Source organism: Mus caroli, unplaced genomic scaffold (genome assembly GCF_978045245.1).
Source record: "Mus caroli unplaced genomic scaffold, Mus_caroli_1 scaffold_4, whole genome shotgun sequence".
Classification (NCBI taxonomy): Eukaryota; Metazoa; Chordata; class Mammalia; order Rodentia; family Muridae; genus Mus; species Mus caroli.
Genome location: NW_028227259.1, coordinates 127,534,611 through 127,553,403, shown reverse-complemented (window position 1 = coordinate 127,553,403; position 18,793 = coordinate 127,534,611). Strand labels below are relative to the sequence as shown.

Sequence of the window (18,793 nt, the reverse complement as noted above, 5' to 3'; positions counted from 1 at the left end):
CTTCAAAAAGGTGCAAATAAACAGAGGTAGAACAGTTCATGGTTACCCGTGGCGCGGGGCATAACTGCTAACAGCCACGCACGCATGCAGGGCGGGGTGGGGATTGGGACAGGGAGCACAGTGCATATGTGAAGAGGTCAGAGGAAACTTTTAGGAACCAGCTATCTTCTTCTACCACGTGACTTCTAGGGACCAAACTCAGGTCATCAGGCTTGGTGGCAGGTACCTTTACTACTGAGTGACTGTAGACACCCCAAACCCAGCATCATCCTGTGGTTTAAAGAACACAGCATCCTACGTGCCAGGCAAATACTTTACCACTGAGCTACACCCACAAAGCAAAAAAAAAAAAAAAAATCACTTGCGAGAATGCACTTGGTCCTACCATGTAATCCTAGCATGATGTAAAAAAAACCCTGTCTCAAAAAAAATACGAAATAAGGGTTGGGCATGGTGGCTCACGCCTTTAATCCCGGCACTCAAGAGGCAGAGGCAGAGAGGCATGTGGGGCTCTGTGAGTTTGAGGTTCGTATGTGTGTATATATATATATATATATATATATATATATATACATACACACACGTAAGAGAACATACATATATATACATATACATACATATATACACACACTTTTATTTCATATTTTTAATTTCATAGTCATATTTCATATATATGTGTATATATATATATAGATGAAATAAAATGAAAGCCAAGTGTCCACTTCAGTGTTAATAGGTCCATACTGTCTCAGCTATAATTCTATGACAGGAGCTGGCAAGATGGCTTACTTAGCAATAGAGGCAGCAAGCCTGAAGATCTAAGTTGCATCCCTAGAACCCATATGGTGTCGAGAACTGATTCCCACAGGTTGTCTCCTGACTTCCACTTGTGTGCCATGGTACATGCATGCACACATGTTCCCACACACACTCACACACACACACACACGAATGAAAAGAAATAACATTTGAATTTTGACACACATTTTGCCTGTTCAGAAAAAAAAAAAAAAAAAGACAAACCCCAAAGCCTTGAAGAACACTCATGTTCGTCTTCAAAAAGATGGTACAACTGTGTCCTGATTGAGTATTTTCTAAAACCCTAACAAGCTAACCCCTCTGCCACTCCATGAAGATCCCTGGCCTGAACTTCAGAGATTCTAAGGCAGCTGTCTGGGGTGGGGCCCAGGAATCTGCATCTCACCCAGATGCCCAGCCCGACCTAGGGGAAGAGGGATTAAATAGCATGTTCCTGCCGTGGCTCCTGGAGGTGATAGGAACTCAGCCTTTCTGGAATACTGTGCTATAAGTATTCTCCAGGCCACACAGTGCACATTCTGGGTACAGAACCCACACAAGCTAGGCATGGCTCCTCTATACAGGGGAGAGGGCAGGGGGCCCCCACAGTGAGCTGATACAACCAGTCTCATGGGTTAGCCAGGGCTTGTCCCTTTGCTCAGCCAGGAGCTGCCCCATCCTTCCCACGGCCCATAGATTACACAGTCCCCTTGATCATATTCCATTTGGCACTTCCCTGATGTCTGTTTCGTGCTATTCTATAATTATCTTCCCCCAACGAGATTAGAAATTCCTTGACAGCAGGGACCACGGCTCCTCAGATGCAGCCGGCATTTCTACACCACCTAATGATGTGTAAGGCCAAGGCGAGGGCCAGAGCCAGCAACTGCCTCAGAGGACTTGAGCTGCCCTGTCCGGCCACACGTGGATAGGGCAAGCCCCGATCCCTTTATGGTAAAAGAGGGGCTTTGGTGGCTTGAGAAACCCAGGTCAAAATAAGAAGGATGTCAGTCCTGTAAGTTCTGAGCCCTCCCAAGGTGAGCATGCGATCTCAGCCCTGCCTAGAGTCCCTACTCTCAGGCGTCTGGTTATTGAAGATGGTCAGAGAGAGGCTAGCCCCTTGGAAGGGAAGCTTAGCCTCTGTCTTCCCTGAGAAAGCTGCTGCCCTATACCAAAACTTTTTCATCATGGCCATGTTGCTCCCAGAAGCAGCTGGGGTAACCTGGGCAGGGGCAGGGGCAGGGAGAGAGAGGATCCGGTAGTGCAAAGGCCTCTAGATGGAAAATGGGTTGGCTGTTTCTCAAGCATCCTTCTTCAGAACACAGCATGGTCACCATAGCCCGCTCTGGCCACTATGGTCAGCTTGGTCCCAGCTGTCTCCCTTAACCATCCTAGATCCCCCCTCAGGAATGGTGCAGGTATCCCCATACCAGACTCTCCGGGAACAGAGAACACATGCCTTTCCAAAGCAGAAAGACTTATGAGTCCCAGTCGCATGACTTGGCGGGGAAGTGGCTGTACCTCTCAGCGACCTTGTCTTTCCCCAGTAAAGAGATTTTAAAGGATAGGAGTAGGTAAATGATTCTATGAAGCATGGGCACAGGACCTGGCAGATGGATGGTGGCTCAGGAATGGGGCCATAGGGAAGGCGGAGGCTTGGTATCACTGGGCACAACGCTGCCTGTGCCCACACCATAGTACGCAGGGTTCTAAGGAGAGTAAGCCTCAGCATGTCTCCACTGGCTGACTGTGAGGCTCTTATCACAGAGGGTCAGGTTCTGGGGAAAAATTATAGAGGGATGAGGACACAGGTCCAGTGGCCTTTCTAGGTCTCAGCTGGGCTCTGTGCTTTCTGAGCAATTTGGCCTCAGGTCCCCAGGCCAGTGGTCGGCAACAGAGCCTTTCTCCCTGTAGTGGGGAGGCTACCCTGGGGAGGAAATGAGGACACAACCGCCCTACATACTCACATCATCAACCTTTGGCTCCGTCACAGGGACCCACTTGTAGATTCGTAGGGATGTATCGCCAACGGTCACCCATTTCTTCTCCCTGTAGGGAATGAGGAAGAGCCCATAACCAGGGGGCTTTGTATAGGACTCTGCTTAAGGGGAGAGGGTGGCAGAGGTCACAGCTACAAAGTGATGACTGCGTAGCCCTGGGGCTAAGACAACAAGCTTTGATCACGCAGATATGGCTGGAATCCCAGCTCTGTCCTTGCCGACTGACCGAGGCCCCTGGGAAAGTCACTTGGCTAACGTAAGATTCGTGCTCCCCACCCTTCTGGGATCCAGAAAGCAAGCAAGGACCCGACCTTCCTGGCAGCTCCCCTTCGGAACAGTTCATGGGCATGGGGGTGGGGGGGGTTGGGTGGGCTGGGTGCTGAGAAGTAGGCTGAGCCTGGTCTTGTGAGGACAATTCCTTGTACCTGTCCTTCAGGCAAGGCTCTGCATGGACCCCTGGTCTCATGAACCCCTGGTCTCTAAACTCCCACAGGACAGAAGCCAAGTGCCCAGTTGAGAGAGACAGGCTTGCAGATGAGGAGGAGAAAAATACAAGCGTTGAGAAGGAAAGGGGGCGAACGGCTTCATCAAGGATAATAATTATGCCCTCCCCAAGCCACAGCCACTTTCTAGACTATTACTATGGCCACCAACTTCGGTTATATGGTACCATTTCTCGCTCTAGATATTTAGAGGCCACGTACCCGGAGAGGGGTGAACACACAGGGGCAGGGCTGGGGTTTGAACCCCAACAGTCTAGGCTCCAACTTGGCCATCTTAGGGAGGCAGCCTCAAGTCTTACTGAGTTTAGCAAGTAACCCAGCTGATTTGGGAAGCCAGAGCGGGAGAGGCAGGGCTGCAATCTCAATTCAATACAGCAGTCCCACTGCTACCTAGGACTACAGTTATGAGGACCTTGGCTTCTCCACCCAAACTTAACCTATGGACTTCCCCTCATTTATACTGTGATACACTATAGTCTCTGCCATGTCGCCACTGAGCCTTTCAGGGTGGGGGTGTGGGGGAGAAGCAAAGGCAAACATACTCAAAGACAACCATAACCAAACCATATACTTCCCATCCACCAACTGCCACTCAGGTCTCCATGATCCCGTTATCACTGACACCCTGGCTCGCACTGTTAAAGGAGACCGACCATGTGTAGTTCCATGTGCCACGTGCCAAGCACCAGGCCCATATACTCTCATGTTTACATGACCGTCTGTGGCAGCAGACGTCACCTTCTCCACCAGACAGATCAAAGAAGTGAGACCTGAGGAGGTGAACTCAGAACCCCACAGTGAGAATCCAAACCCTCAGTGGCATGGCCTGCTTTCCAAAGGCCCCTCCCTTGCTCCTTTTAGCAGGGGAAGCTTGAAGTGAAGACAGATGTCTGTCTCTCTTCCATCCCTCTCCTGCCTCCTGGAGGCAGAGCAAGCGAGTGCACAAGCCACAGGCCCAAGCTTTTACTCTCCACTCAGGATACTCAGAAGGTACTTGGAGGACAAAGTTATTACCAGGAATGACCTCAGTGACAGGTAGAGACACAATCCTGATGCCCCATGTGTCCTAGAGGCCGAGCTATACAACCCTTCTCTGAGATTAGTAAAAGGACAAGAGAGGAGGAGAAAAGAAGCAGTCCAGAAACTTTTAAAACCTAAACAGCCAAAAGTCACTCAATATATACCAACAAGGGCTGGAGAGATGGCTCAGTGGTTAAGAGCACTCTTCCGAAGGTCCCAAGTTCAAATCCCAGCAACCACATGGTGGCTCACAACTACTCATAATGAGATCTGACGCCCTCTTCTGGTGTGTCTGAAGACAGCTACAGTGTACTTAAATATAATAATAAATAAATCAGCCAGGCGTGGTGGTGCACACCTTTAATCCCAGCACTTGGGAGGCAGAGGCAGTCGGATTTCTGAGTTCTAGGCCAGCCTGGCCTACAAAGTGAGTTCCGGGACAGCCAGGGCTACACAGAGAAACCCTGTCTCAAAAAACCTAAAAATAAAATAAAATAAAAATAAATAAATCTTTTAAAAAAAAATGTACGAACAAGGTTCTGACTAGCTTCCTTAGTCTGAGCCCAATTAAATCAACCACGTAAAAAATCTGAGTGTGTTATTATTATTAATAATAATAATTTAAGTAATTAACTTGTAACATAAAGGCCACAGTTCAGGCTAGAAAGCATGCCAGAGCTTTGGGCCTTCCAAGGTGACAGGAACAGAGGTGAATGTCTGAAGTTATCAGGCATTAAGGGGCTACCAAATATACACTGGCTCCTTCTTCCCCAGCCAATGACCTCCTCACTGGAGTACAAAGCACTATTACTAGGTATGGACACTGACGGGGGAGGGCTTGGGAGCAGAGGCAAGCGTTATGAACTTGACCTTGAGAGCTGAGGGGTCACAGTACATCATTCTAGTACCCCGAGATCCTGAGATTCCTGTACCCTCGGAGACTTAGGCAGGATTGTTAACTCTAGGTCCCAGGTGTGGCTCTAAACTACACAATGAGATTAATAATAATAATAACAACAACAGCAACAGGGTCTGGTGAGATGGCTCAGTAGGTGGTGGGTAGAGGCACTGGATGGCCTGAGTTAGATGCTCAGAACTGACGTGGTCACAAGTTGTCTTCTAACCTCCACACCTGCATCCTAACACCTGTGAGTGTGCTCCCTCCCCATACGTGCACACACACAAAATAAACCAAAATAAACAACAACAACAACAAAAAAGGTAATAGAACCTTCAAACACTGAACCTGACCTTGGGGTTGACCTCTGACCTGGGACTTGGCTCTCACAAAGGCTCTGGCTCAGGGCAGCAGCTCAGATCTCCTCCAAGTGTTGCAGCCCACGATGGGGGAGCACACAGAGCTGGCTGCTCCCATGGTGAAGGGACTAGACAGCTCCCATCATCTTACAGCAAGGGCGGCCAGCAAGGGGCCAACAGGCATGTCTTGTTTACCCTCATGGTACTTTTAAAAAGTGGATTCAAGCCAGGCTATGATGGTGCACGCCTTTAATCCCCAGCACTTGGGAGGCAGAGGCAGGCAGATTTCTGAGTTCAAGGCCAGCTTGGTCAACAGAGTGAGTTCCAGGACAGCCCAGGCTATACAAGTTGACTCAATTGCCAAAGTAGAAGGAGAGAGAGAAAACCATAAGGATCCAGATTTTTGGCTACTCTCAAAACATGATCTGCAGCCCACAGTCCTCCTGGGAGCCACAGCTTGCTCCAGATGACAAACACTGGCTCCCTCCCAGCCCCCATCTCGTACCACATAGAGGCATTTGCTTTGACCACCAAGTCGCACCTCAACCTAGACACTGAACGACTCTGCACAGAGCCTGAGTCCTCTTGCTTCCACAGCAACTAGCCTGGCTTCTGTACCTCCTCTGCCTTGTGTTCCTGAGATAAAAGGATGACATGGAGTCCCGGATGTAAGAATATAGCTCCAAAGTGCTTGCCCAGCTCGGGCTCTTATGTAAATTCCAGAGTCCATCTCAGATTCTCAAGGTCAAGGTGGTTTTCCAGCGCCTACTGGGTCTAGGTCTGATGAGTCCAGGGCGGGGGGTGGGGTGGGGGTGGGGTTGCTGGCTGACTCCAAAGAGCTCTCAATCCCTTTATATATTCACTACAGGGCTAGTCATTGTCACCTTGGGAGACCTGTCCTCATCCTAATCAGGTCTGGGTCCCCCTCAGAGGGCACTTCTCAAGGATGGGTAGAAAGCCCCACCCCCACCCCCAAACTAGCCATTCTGTGCTTATGTCAAGTTGCTAAAGGACTTCTTGGACCAAGAGCTGACAGGTCCTAGATGGGTGTCTACTGTGAAGCTCTGACCTCCCTTTGTCTTTTTCCCTCCCACTGGGCCTCCCAAGCCTGACCCAAAAAGGGACCTACCATCTTGTTCTCCCTCAGCCATCTTCTGACTACCTCACACCCCCACCAACCTGCTCTGCTGGGACACCAGGCAGAAGGGGAAAGAATGGAAGCGGCAAGCTGTGGGTGGGGCAGTGCGCAGCTCACGCTGGTTTCTTCTGCAGGGCAGAGGAAGGGTAGGGGTATAAAAAAAAAAAACCTCCCTGGGCTTTTAGGCTGGATGGAATACCAGACACCTTAGCGCTCCTCTACATAAAATACAGAGTTCCTCACTGATTTTGAATATTTCAGATAAATGGATAACTTTTTGGTATGTGTCTCAAATATTTCATGGGATATACTACTTACATAAAGGGGTGTGTGTGTGTTGTGTGTGTGTACAGTCTAAGGACAAAACCCAGAGCCCTGTGCATTCATTTTATTTTTTTATTTATTATTTTTGAGACAAGCTTAAATGTAGATCAGGCTAGCCTTGAGCTCAGTATGTAGCTGAGGCTAGCCTTGAACGCCTGGTTCTCCTGCCTCTATCTTACAAGTGTAAAGGTTATAGGCACACACCCAGGGGGAAAGGTTTATTTTTTTAAAAATCACTTTGTTATTTATCTGAAATTCAAATTTACCTGGATGTTCTGTGTTTTTTTCATTTTCATTTCTGGCAGCCCCATGTCCTAGCCAGTGGTGAAATGCATGGTTGGTGCCCACAGTTAATAAACAACCCCCAAAGCCTTCAGGGGTTGATTATAAGACTGCTGTTATAGACAGGGCCAGACCAGATTCAACGACTCAAGGAAGACCCCTCCGTTTCTGTTTAAGATGGGGAGGGAAGCAAATCAAAATTTCTACAAAGTCCACCTTACATAAGGGCCCCTGTGTACTCCAGTGACTCTACTGGACTAGCCAGTCCTCAACAGCTCTGGAAGGGGAGGGGGCCCCCCAAGTCCCCTAGTTGACAGGGTCAAGGAACTGAGTTTATTTTGCCCAAGGTCACTGCTAGGAAGTGAAGTAGAAACTCATGCAGGAGATCCCAAAAGGCCTGGAGTCTTTAGGCGTCATGATATACTTATTTCTCCCAAAAGAACATAGGGTAGAAAGCGGCCACATCCCCCCCTGCACTCCCAGGCTTGGCAGGCTGTGAACCCACTAGCATGGAAGCCTCCAGGCCTGCTGCTCTGGGGCCCGCAGGGTGGAAAGCCCCAACCCTCCATCTGCCCGCCCAGCAGAGCAGCTGGCAGACCCAGCCGCAGCTGTCACGGCTCCAGGACCAGAAAGGGAGCTTACACCGGCCCCTTTCTACCCTCCAGGCGGGTGACAGACAGAAGGGACTCTTGCCCTGCTATCAGTCCTTTCTTTGCACCGGGGACTGAGGCCGGGGAGGGGTGCCACCCCAGCCTTCCCTTGAGAGTCCCACAGGAGAGGGGCCAAGGTGCTGGTTTTCCTGTGTTTTGGCCTGCAGCTGTTTCTGCCATTTTTAAATGGCTGCAGTTGGGCACTGGTCGCCCTGCTCAGCGGGGGAGCTCCCCGGCACCCAGGACTTGGATCTCAACTTTGGAAAGCCTCCCCTTCTCACGGTTGTGAAAATTCTTTGTCCCATTGGAGCCAAACCCAGCCCACGGCGGGCATCCGGCCATCCGCAGACAGCCTTTTCCATAGGAGGCCCGGGAGCACGTGGACTTTATTGATTTTTCTCGTTGCCTTTTTTGTTGGGTTTCACTCTGAAAGGACAGCTAACTTGTGACACCATCAAACCGGAGACAGGCTCCCCAGTAGTGTTTAAAAAAAAAAAAAGGACAACAACAGAGGCGTTACTCAAGAAATGACACCCCCCCCCCAAAAAAAAAAGAAGAAAAAAACAGCCTGCTGTGGAGCCTGGCCAGTTCCTATAAAGGACAGATCCAGCCAGCGGCTGCTGACACTTGGAGACACCCTCGCAGCTGCTCCTCTCCCTCTCGGACCCAGATGAAGCCGTGGGAAAAAACCCGTAATAAAGTTAAAATCAGGGAGCAGGGAGTTTTCAACAAGTCTGACCCAACCTGGTGGTGGACTACTGGCGCCTCAGGCCTGGCCTCAGGGGCGGCCTCGGTGTCAGATCCCGACGAGGGCCGAGAAAATGTTCCATCCTACTAATTATAACGAGGCCACGCCGGGCACGATCTAATTTGAGCTTGAAAAACACGCACGGCCCACACCGAATCTCGCGGTCTCCTCCTCCCCCAGTGCAGAGAACAAAAACAACGGTCGCTCGTTCTCTCCGCAAAACAAACACCAGCTCCAGCAAGAAGGAGGCAAGACACGGCCCAGGACTTGGCTTCTGGCTGCAAACATCGCGCTCCCCGAGCTTCTGGTGCCGCGCGGAGCGCGTGGGAGCCGTGGGTGCCCAGCGCCCCGGCCGCGCCACCGCCTTCCTAGCGCTCGCCCCCATCTTCCTTCCTCGCCCGGAGCCCTCGCTCCAGGCTGCCCAAAGCGCTAAATTTAAACGGCTCGCGCTCTGCAAACTCCGCAGACTGGAGGGCGCCGAGGCCTGGGAGGCGGGGAGCTGCGGGCGGGTCGGGGCGTAGGATGTGTGTATGTGTGTGTATGTGTGTGTGTGTGTTGGGGGGGGGGGGGGGACACCGGCGCCGCGCCGCCCCGGGAGGAGACGGCGGCCCGCTCCGCGCTGCACAATGGAGCTCGCGCTCTGCCCGCCGCCGCCGGCATCACGGCCCCGGCGCGCGGGAAGCCGCTTTCATGTGACTTGCACAAAAAAACGAAATGGCTTCTGGGGCCGGCTGCGAACCCCCCTCTCCCAAGAGCCGAGCTCCGGGCTCCTGCCGCCGCCGCCGCTGTCGCCGCCGCCGCGCCAGGTGGGTGACCGGTGCCAAGCACACCTGGGCAGCGGACGCAGCCCCCGCGGGGCGCAGGTGACCCCGGCCGCGCGCCCTCGCCAACTCCGGGCCCGGGGCCGCTGCGCCCCGCCGCTCTGCGCGCTGGGTCCGGGCTTGCTGGCGGCCGCGACGCGGTGCAGCGAGCCGGGGCGAGCGAGAGAGCGAGCAGGCGCCTCGGCTTACCATTTGCGCACTTTCTCGATAGCCGCCATGACCCTCTTGATATCATCTTTGGCCCGGCTCCTGGTCTCGGCTCGAACCGACCTGCCCGACATGGTTCTGGCGGGGAGGGAGAGAGAGAGGAAAGAGAGAGAGAGAGAGGGAGGCTGGGGGAGCGCGCCCGCCGGGTCCTGCTCGCCACACTCGCCCGCTCTCTCACTCGCGCACAGACACACACTCACACACATACGCGCACACACAAAGCCTGGTGCCGCCGCGCGCCCGGGGCCCAGTGCGCAAGCGCCGGGGCGGCAGCTGCACAGAGCGAGGGGGAGCGGCGCGGCCGCCAGCAGTGCGGCCTCCGGGTGCCGCCGCCCTCCCCGGGGAGCCTCGGGGACCTCACCCTGGGAAAGCTCTCCCGGGTGACCCCGACCTCCCAGTACGCGGGACGGGCCCGCGCCAGGACTCACCCAGAGGCCGCAGGTGCGATGGGGGGCCCCTCCCCTCCCCCCCAAGACACACACCCTGGGGATGGCAGACTGCAGGCCGTGGGTGCTCTGGCTCGGGTTGGTGGCCGCGGGCGCGATCGTGCAAGTTTCTTGTCGGGCGTTTGAGTTCTCAAGAGTTGGAGGCGGCGGTTCGGGACGCGAGGTGATCTTAGAAAGAGTTGAGGCGCCGGTCTCTGGCCAGCTGCCCTGTTAAAATGTGCGAGCTAGAACGTCGCCTCCCCATGCTTAAACTAGAGTCGTAGGAAAGGTGCCCGAGCCTGGTGGCAATTGACATTGTCTCTGGGCTTTCTTTCCCTTAGAGATAAGTTGTCCCAGTCACGGATCAACCTCCCTGGGGTTTGACCGAAAATGACAATTTAATCTTAAACGGCTCCTGGTAGAAGTGCAGTGTAATGACCCGGAGCAGCAGGTAAACTGGACTGGCTCAACACAGAAGGACTTTTGAGAGGCCGTCTCCCTACCCTAGGACAGAGCTGGGTGACAGAATCTACCGTGATCACCCAGTATAGGGACAGGTGGGTGTGCAGTTGCGGCTACACAGACTGGACCAGAGCGAATGCTTGTCCACGTGAATGCTGGGAAAAGAGATGACCTGAAGTGAGCGAGCTGCTACCTGGAGAGGAACTAGCACAACATCAGTCATTTCACAGGATGGACAAACTGAGTCAAGGAGTTATTGAAGGTTGCAGCAGTGACCTTCTCTGTGACTGCCATGATTCTAGTACCAAGCATCTCCCCCTGAAGTATGGGGGTGTTGCAGGGGTTTGGTAGAGGGAGCTAGTGGAGAAATGGGTGTGAGAATCTGGGGAATTTTCCCCCAGGCTTCTTTTAACCACTTTAAATGCACGGTCCTAAAGCAAAAAATTTAAAATAAGAATAACAACCAGACTTGGTAGCCCACTCCTTTAATTCCAGGCAGAAGCAAGCAGAGATCTGTGGTTCAAGACCAACCTGGTTTATGTAGGTAGTTCCAGGACTACATAGTGAGACCCTGTCTTAAAACAAAACAAAATAAAAACAACCCAAACCAAAACAAACAAAAGCAAAAAACCAACAACAACAAAACAATAGAGCCAGGCAGTAGTGGTACACACCTTTAATCCCAGCACTTGGGAAGCAGAAGCAGGCCGATTTCTATGTATTCAAGACTCAAAGCCAGTCTGGCCTACATAGTAGTGAGTTCTAGGACAGCCAGTGTCACAAAAAGAAAACCCTGTCTCAAAACAAAACAACACACCCCACAAATATGTCAAAGAACCGTTCTGTGATGGATTGAAAAATGTGCCATAAATCCGAAGTCTCATGCATTTGACCCTCTGTATCTGATCATCAGATATGTGCTTGGACCCCAGAGAATTCATTTTTGTTTAGTGCAGAAATTGTGCATGCTAGGCAAGTGCTATATCACAATTCCCACATAGAATATATGTGTATATATGTATATGTGTGTGTGTGTTTAAGATATATCAAAAGTCCAAATATCTGGTCTGCAAGATGTCTTAGTAAATGTGTTTGCTGCCAAGCCTGCAGGCACGAGTTCAGGTCTCAGAACTCACGCTGTGGAAAACAGAACCCGTGAAAGTTGTCCTCGGATCAGCACATGTTTACATACCACACGCACACTCATACACACATACACACACCCTAAATGAAATGTAAGAATACTGAAAATCCAAATCCCAATTGATGAACAGATGTCTTTTCAGTGGTATTACTCATCCGTGATAAAAGCAATACCAATACCTCTAAAAATGTGTGAAAGCATGCTAAGTAGAAAGATGTAGGCATACAAGGACAAAGATTGTATGACCCCACTTACAGGAGTTTCCTAGACTAGGCAGGAGCTGGGGCAGGGGGCAGGGAATGATGGCCAGTGGGGTTTTTTTTGTTGTTGTTTTGTTTTTGTAATAAAGTTTTCTGGACCTATGTAGAGATGTATGTCCCATGACACTGAACATTGTACTTTAAAATGGCTATAATGAGCCAGGCACATGGCTCAGTGGTTAGTCACTTGCCACAGAAGCACAAAGATCCCCAGGGCTCAAGGAAATTTTTGGTGGACATGGCAACTGGCCTGTAATTCCAAAGTCTTAAAAGGCAGAGACAGGGCTGGAGAGATGGCTCAGTGGTTGAGAGCACTGACTCCTCTTCCAGAGGTCCTGAGTTCAAATCCCAGCAACCACATGGTGGCTCACAACCATCTGTAATGGGATCTGATGCCCTCTCCTGGTGTGTCTGAAGACAGCTACAGTGTACTCACATACATAAAATGAATAAATAAATCTTTAAGGCAGAGACAAACGATTCTTCAGAACAAGCTGACTAGTGAGATTAGCCATACTACAAGCTCTGGAATTGATTGAGCCAGTCTGCCTCAGTAAATAAGCCAGACAGAGGATGATTCCAGGCATGGATTGCCCTGGACATGCATGCCGTCCCAGGTACACCTGCACCCACACCTCGCATACAAACGTGCATACACACATGCAGACTACACACACATAAGGGAGAAAAGTATTTATAATGGTCGATGTGATGTTACCTGAGTTTGACTATTATGAAAAGGAATCCAAATTCATTAGACCCAGCCAGAGTTCTGCAAAGCAGCCCTTGCCTTTCAAGCCGCTCAGGTGACAACCCGATCGCTCCATGAAAACTACCCGCCTTCTGTTTGCTGTCTATCCCCTGAAGGTATTATATTTTTGATCCCTGATTAAACCATAAAGCTTACTACAAATGTTCTTTATAAATCTAGGATGTCATTTTTATACACCCCCCTCCCAGCAGATATTTTTAAGCTTCTTTCTTTCAACAGAACTCAGCTGTTTTATAGACTGTGTCTGATGACTAATGTTTTTTGCTGGGTCTTGTTCACAGTGTCATATTTCCTTGTTCTATGCCTCGCTCTCTTTGACTAGGTCAGACACTGTATTATTTCTTCTTCTCCCCTCCTCCCCCCCCTTCTTAGTCCTCCTCTTTCCCTCCTATGGGGCCTCATATAGCTCAGGCTAGCCTTAAACTCACTAAGTAGCTGAGGATAGCCTTGAACTCCTGACCCTTGCACCTTCACTAGAATTGCAAGCATGAGCTGCCACACTCGGTAGGGCTCAGGTTTAATTTTCATTCATAGTCAAGTTCACACATGCTGAAGCTACCACAACAGAAACAGAACTGTGCTATTAGTTAGGATCTTGCTTTTTTTTTTTTTTTTTAATGAAGTGTGCTAGATGACTCTATTTTATACAAATGACTACAGATCCTGAAAAGGCTGTTACTACTATTAATACATGCTCATATATATATATATATATATATATATATACATATTATATATCACATATATTATATATCTCACATATATCATATATTATATGTGAGATATATATAGCTATATAGATATTGAATTTGAATTTTGGGGAATTTTTAGCTGTGCTACCAACTTGAGAAAAAAGTATTTGTACTGGCTAGCTTTGTGTCAACTTGACACAGCTGGAGTTATCACAGAGAGAGGAGCTTCAGTTGAGGAAATGCCTCCATGAGATCCAACTCTAAGGCATTTTCTCAATTAGTGATCAAGGGGGAAAGGCCCCTTGTGGGTGGGACCATCCCTGGGCTGGTAGTATTGGGTTCTATAAGAGAGCAGCTGAACAAGCCAGGGAAAGCAAGCCAGTAAAGAACATCCCTCCATAACCTCTGCATCAGCTCCTGCTTTCTGACCTGCTTGAGTCCCAGTCCTGACTTCCTTTAGTGATGATCAGCAATGTGGAAGTGTAAACTGAATAAACCCTTTCCTCCCCAACTTGCTTCTTGGTCCTGATGTCTGTGCAGGAACAGAAACCCTGACTAAGACAGTATTCTTATTTACTGCTGAGTTGGCATGACAGAAATGAACAGCCATATTGGTATAGACACATTAAAGTTGTTTTTTCCCATTTATACAGGGGTAGCACTGTATTAAATATGTAAAGTCTATGTGGGCTTGGTTATAGAAACTAGTAGTTTCTAAATCAAAAGGAAACATGTCAAAGCTAGGAGGGACCGCAGTATAAGAAGTCCGAGTCCCTGCTGGAGCTCCAGTCACAATAGTTCCGGTCCATATACCTCAGTAGTTTTAGCCTTCCTAAGGCTGCCTGTGATCTTCCATGCAGTCACTCCTGTTGTGGTGACCTCAAACCATAAAATTATTTCTATTGCTACTTTGTAACTGTAATTTTGCTACTGTTACGAATAGTAATATGAGCATCTGCTTTCTGATGGTCTTAGGTGGCCCCTGTGAAAGGGTCGTTCTACTCCCAAAAGGGTCTTGACCTACAGGTTGAGAACCACTGACCTAATTGATATCTTGTCTTGCCTTTAAGATGTTTCCAAATACTTTCTTCTAAATTTTAAATTATTTATTTATCGGGGGATTCCCACATACCATGTTGGTTCTCTTATACTACTACATGGGTGCTGGACATCAAACTCAGGTCGTCAGGTTTGTCAAGCTTGGCAACAGGTAGCATTCCTAGCTGAGCCACCTTGCTAACCCTCAGATACTTGCTTAGTTTTATTTTTGTTTTTCTCTTTATAAACGGGACTCACTATATAACTCAGGCTGGGCTCAAACTTGTAATGACTATTGAGTCCTGGGATGACACTTATGTACTACTGGGGACTGGTACTAATGCTTTGTCTTATATCAGCTCCCAAAAGTCTCACTTCCAGACCTGAGGGTCCCTGCACCCCACCCCACCCCTGCTGGTTTCTATTGATAATAAAGAATTGCTGTACAGTCAATAGTTGGGCAGGGAGATGGGGCGTGACTTTTAGATTGCTCCGACAAGGAAACAGAAAGATGAAACTTAAAGGTCCAGTGGCATGTAAGAATCCAGGAAAATGGCCCTAGGGGCCACTTTCCCAATTGGGTGTGGGGTTGCAGAGATGAAATATAGATTTTTAAAGATGTTAACTCAGGAATATTGGAGGGGAGTGTTTGCTAGCTGTGGGAATCCAGAGAGCTCTTGGGTGGGTGTAGCCGGGCAAGCAATCTACCTGGTGCCAAAGTGGCTTAACTAATTCACCTCTACAATGTATCACCATGCCTGGATCCTCTTCTTGGCTATTTTGAAGCTTTCAGGTTGAGGGGTTGTTAGTCTAACTATGGATCAGGAAAGCTCCAAGTCAAGTTCTCCACAAACATTAGCATCCCAGACAAGTTAAGAGTGCAAGATGGTCTCAGGATAACGAACATTTGTCATGTTATCAGTGCCAAACATCTTTAGAACTCCGAGCCTTATCTTTAAAATGAAGATACACCTTACAGACCTTATGAGGTTCTTGAGAAGATGAAACACAGTTTTGCTTTGTTCAAGTGCTTGTGTGTACCAGCAAGCATTGGCTAAATACAGGACCCAAATGATGGCTGGCGTCATGAAGCCCCACCCAGGGGACAGAAGTTAAATGCTCCTGTTTCCTGGGTTGCTAAATTCAACTCTTGAGTCCATGCCTGGTGTTAGGCATACCTCCAGGATGGAGGCTGGTTCACCACTGCGTGGTGGAGGAGGCTTCCATCTCTGGAACAGAGATGTGTAATTGGGAGGGAACTGCAGGCCTAGCTTCGGGGCTCTCTGCAGCCTAGCAACTCACCACAGCGGCGTGGTGGCTTTCGTAGACTGAGGTGCTCTGTGGTTTGGGGAACAGGGCATTAGCCAGGCCCAACAAAGTGTGTGTGTGTTGGGGGCAGGGTAGGAGTAAGAGGGTCGAGGAGAAAGCTGCAACCATATAATGCCGTATCATCCCTTGTTCTGAAGTGGGAGCATAAAGGATATACTGCTAATGAAACCGACCGGGTTGAGGACATCTCCCTCCTTTTACAAAAAGCAAACACTAAGCTGGCCCTGCTGATGGACGCCTGTAGGACTAGCACTCAGTCGGGGTGGAGTTGTAAGGATCAGAAGTTCAAGTTTATCCTTGATTGTATAGTGAGCTAGAGGCTAGCCTGGGGTACATCACATTCTGTCAAAGAAGTGGAGGTAGCAGAGAGAAAGGAAGATTAATGTGTTCAAAGTGAAATAATATCCAAATTCTTCTCCAGCTCAGACAGTCTGGTCATGACCTAGTGACCTGGAGTAAAGTTTACATAGTCACGGTTGCCCAGGCGTGGTAGGGCACATCTTGAATCCCTGTACTCAAGAGGCAGAAGCCAGTGGATCTCTGAGTCTGAGACCAGCCAGGTCTAGGTGGAGAGACCCTGTCTCAAAACAAAAGAGTTTTCAGTGTTTTGTGTCACAAGGTTAAGGATTGGACCCAAGGCCTTTCCCGCTCAGCTATGCTGGGATCAGTCAGTTCTAATGTCAGAAGTCTAGAAAGCTACCAGATTCCTTCTAGAGTCTCTCGTGTGTGGCTTTACCGCATCTAAGCATCCTCCCTAGTTTGGGTAAACCCTTGGTTTTGGGAAAGGACCCACTAGTCCTTATGTGACTAGTCCTTATGTGACTCCATGCTGGAATTAAAGGAGCAAGCTACTACATATAGCTTGTGTACCATGGACATGGTGGTATAGGCCTTTGATCCTGGCACTCAGGAGGTAGAGGCAGGCAGATCTCTTTGAGTTCCAGGCCAGCCTGGGCTACAGAGTGAGACCCTGTCTCAATAAAGAAAGAAAGTAAGTAAGTTTCCCACTACTCTGACAAAATATTTTTAAAAGATACATTATTACTATTATTATTGTTTGGTTTTGTTTTTTCAAGACAAGGTTTCTCTGTATAGCTGTAGTTCTTCTAGAACTCTCTCTATAGACCAGGCTGGCCTCGAACTCATAGAGATCTACCTGCCTCTGCCCCTCAAATGCTGGAATTAAAGGTGGGTGTAGGTGGGTGTCTTTATTTATTTATTTATTTTATATTTCTTTATTTATTCTTATTTTTATTTTTCACATTAGGGCCATGTGTTTAAAATGGTACAAAGATATGCCTGGAAAAATCCCCCAGATTCACACTCTCATTTTCCCATTAGTTCCCTGTCCCAACTCCCCCAACACCACCCCAAACTTCACAGTAACATCCTGTCTCAAAAAACAAACCTCCCAGACTGTCCATTCAGCCTGGATGGGGATAACTAGTGGGATATCCAGCATGTGCTCAGGGCCCATCCATGCTGTGGTGTGTACTAAGATTTCTTTTTATAGCTGGAATGAAAAAGATTAAACAGAATTTGATTATGTGGCGATGTCAGAGTTTGTCCTCTTCTTTGCTGCACATTGGCTTGCTCCAGTCTTTTGTTTATCATGAATGATGCTGCTATTGACTATTAGTGTATGGGCTCTGTGTGGATAATTCCCTTTTGTTTGGCGGTGTGCCTGAGAAAGGAATGGCTTGATCAGACGGAAAGTTTATGTTAAACATTTTCAGGAACTTCCAAACCACTTTCCAAAGCAGACCTTTTTTTCTATGCCATCAGCAAGGAGGATTGATAGCTCCTTATCAAAACTTGTGATTGCCAGTCTTTTTTATTTAGCCAACTTGGTTGCTGAAGGTGGTATTACACTGTGGTTTTGATTCGTCTCTATTCATTTCTTCATTTTTGACACAGGGTCTTGCTATGTGGACCTTGCTGACCTCAAATGAGGCAATTCTGCTGCCTCTGTCATCTGAGTGCTTGGACTATAGGCATGCACCATTGTACAAAGCTTTTTGGGTTTTGTTGTTGTTGTTGTTGTTGTTTTTAAACATTCACTGTGTGTGTGTCTGTGTATGTGTGTCTATGTGTGTGTGTCTATATGTGTGTGTGTGTCTATGTGTCTATGTGTGTGTGCGCCTGTGTGTGTCTGTGTGTCTTTATGTGTGTGTGTGTGTGTCTGTGTCTGTGCCCTTGTGTGTGTGTCTGTCTGTGCCCTTGTGTGTGTGTCTGTGTGTATGTATCTGTGTGTGTGTGTACCTGTGTGTTGTGTCTGTGTGTGCCTGTGTGAGTGTTGTATCTGTGTGTGTGTGTCTGTGCCCTTGTGTATGTGTCTGTGTGTATGTATCTGTGTGTGTATGTGTACCTGTGTGTTGTGTCTGTGTGTGCCTGTGTGAATGTTGTATCTGTGTGTGTGGGTAGGCCAGAGGACAATGTTCAAGGAGCAGTGTGCATACTTGACCATGTGGGTCATGGGCTCAGGCTCGGGTTGTCATTCAGCATCGTTATCTGCTGAGCCATCTTGCTAGCTCACACACGGCTTTTGATTTTTCACTTTAGAAACTAGAGATAGAAGTAGAAGAGAAATGCCTTGTGTGTGACACAGGCTTTGGAGAGCCTGTGGGGACTGAAAGGTTATATGCATAGTGGTGGTCCTGCCCATGTTCAGAGCTGGCCTCTCCATGGATTCTCTCAATTACCTGATAGCCTTCCAATAAAGTCCCTTTCCACTTAAGCTAACCAGAGGCACCTTCTATTACCACAAATCAGAGGTCATGATCAATACACACTCAGCTGCCCCTTCATCTTGTTAAGCCTGGTTTACTCTTTCTGAGCACCACTTCTGACACAATCCTTTGTCTTTCGAAACTATGTAACGGGCTCCCTCCGCACTGTTCCCTCTCCCTGACCAGCTCCCATG

General features: G+C 48.8%; 1 protein-coding gene across 2 annotated transcripts in view; it reads right to left on the bottom strand.

Moving 5' to 3' along the window:
• The window catches only part of Bcl7a (BAF chromatin remodeling complex subunit BCL7A), a 28,007-nt gene extending 17,469 nt beyond the window's left edge, over positions 1 to 10,538 (bottom strand). Inside the window, exons 1-3 of one of the 2 annotated variants that reach the window (XM_029477679.2) lie at positions 10,231 to 10,538; positions 9,731 to 9,826; positions 2,766 to 2,847 (exon numbers count right to left, since the gene is read on the bottom strand). In XM_029477679.2, the coding sequence (XP_029333539.1) occupies positions 2,766 to 2,847; positions 9,731 to 9,822 (174 nt within the window). In that variant the 5' untranslated portion in view covers positions 9,823 to 9,826; positions 10,231 to 10,538. Of the gene's footprint in view, positions 1 to 2,765; positions 2,848 to 9,730; positions 10,015 to 10,230 lie in introns of those variants that run through there. The other variant, XM_021162704.2, reaches the window with a different exon arrangement.
• Between the last annotated feature and the right edge of the window lie 8,255 nt (positions 10,539 to 18,793).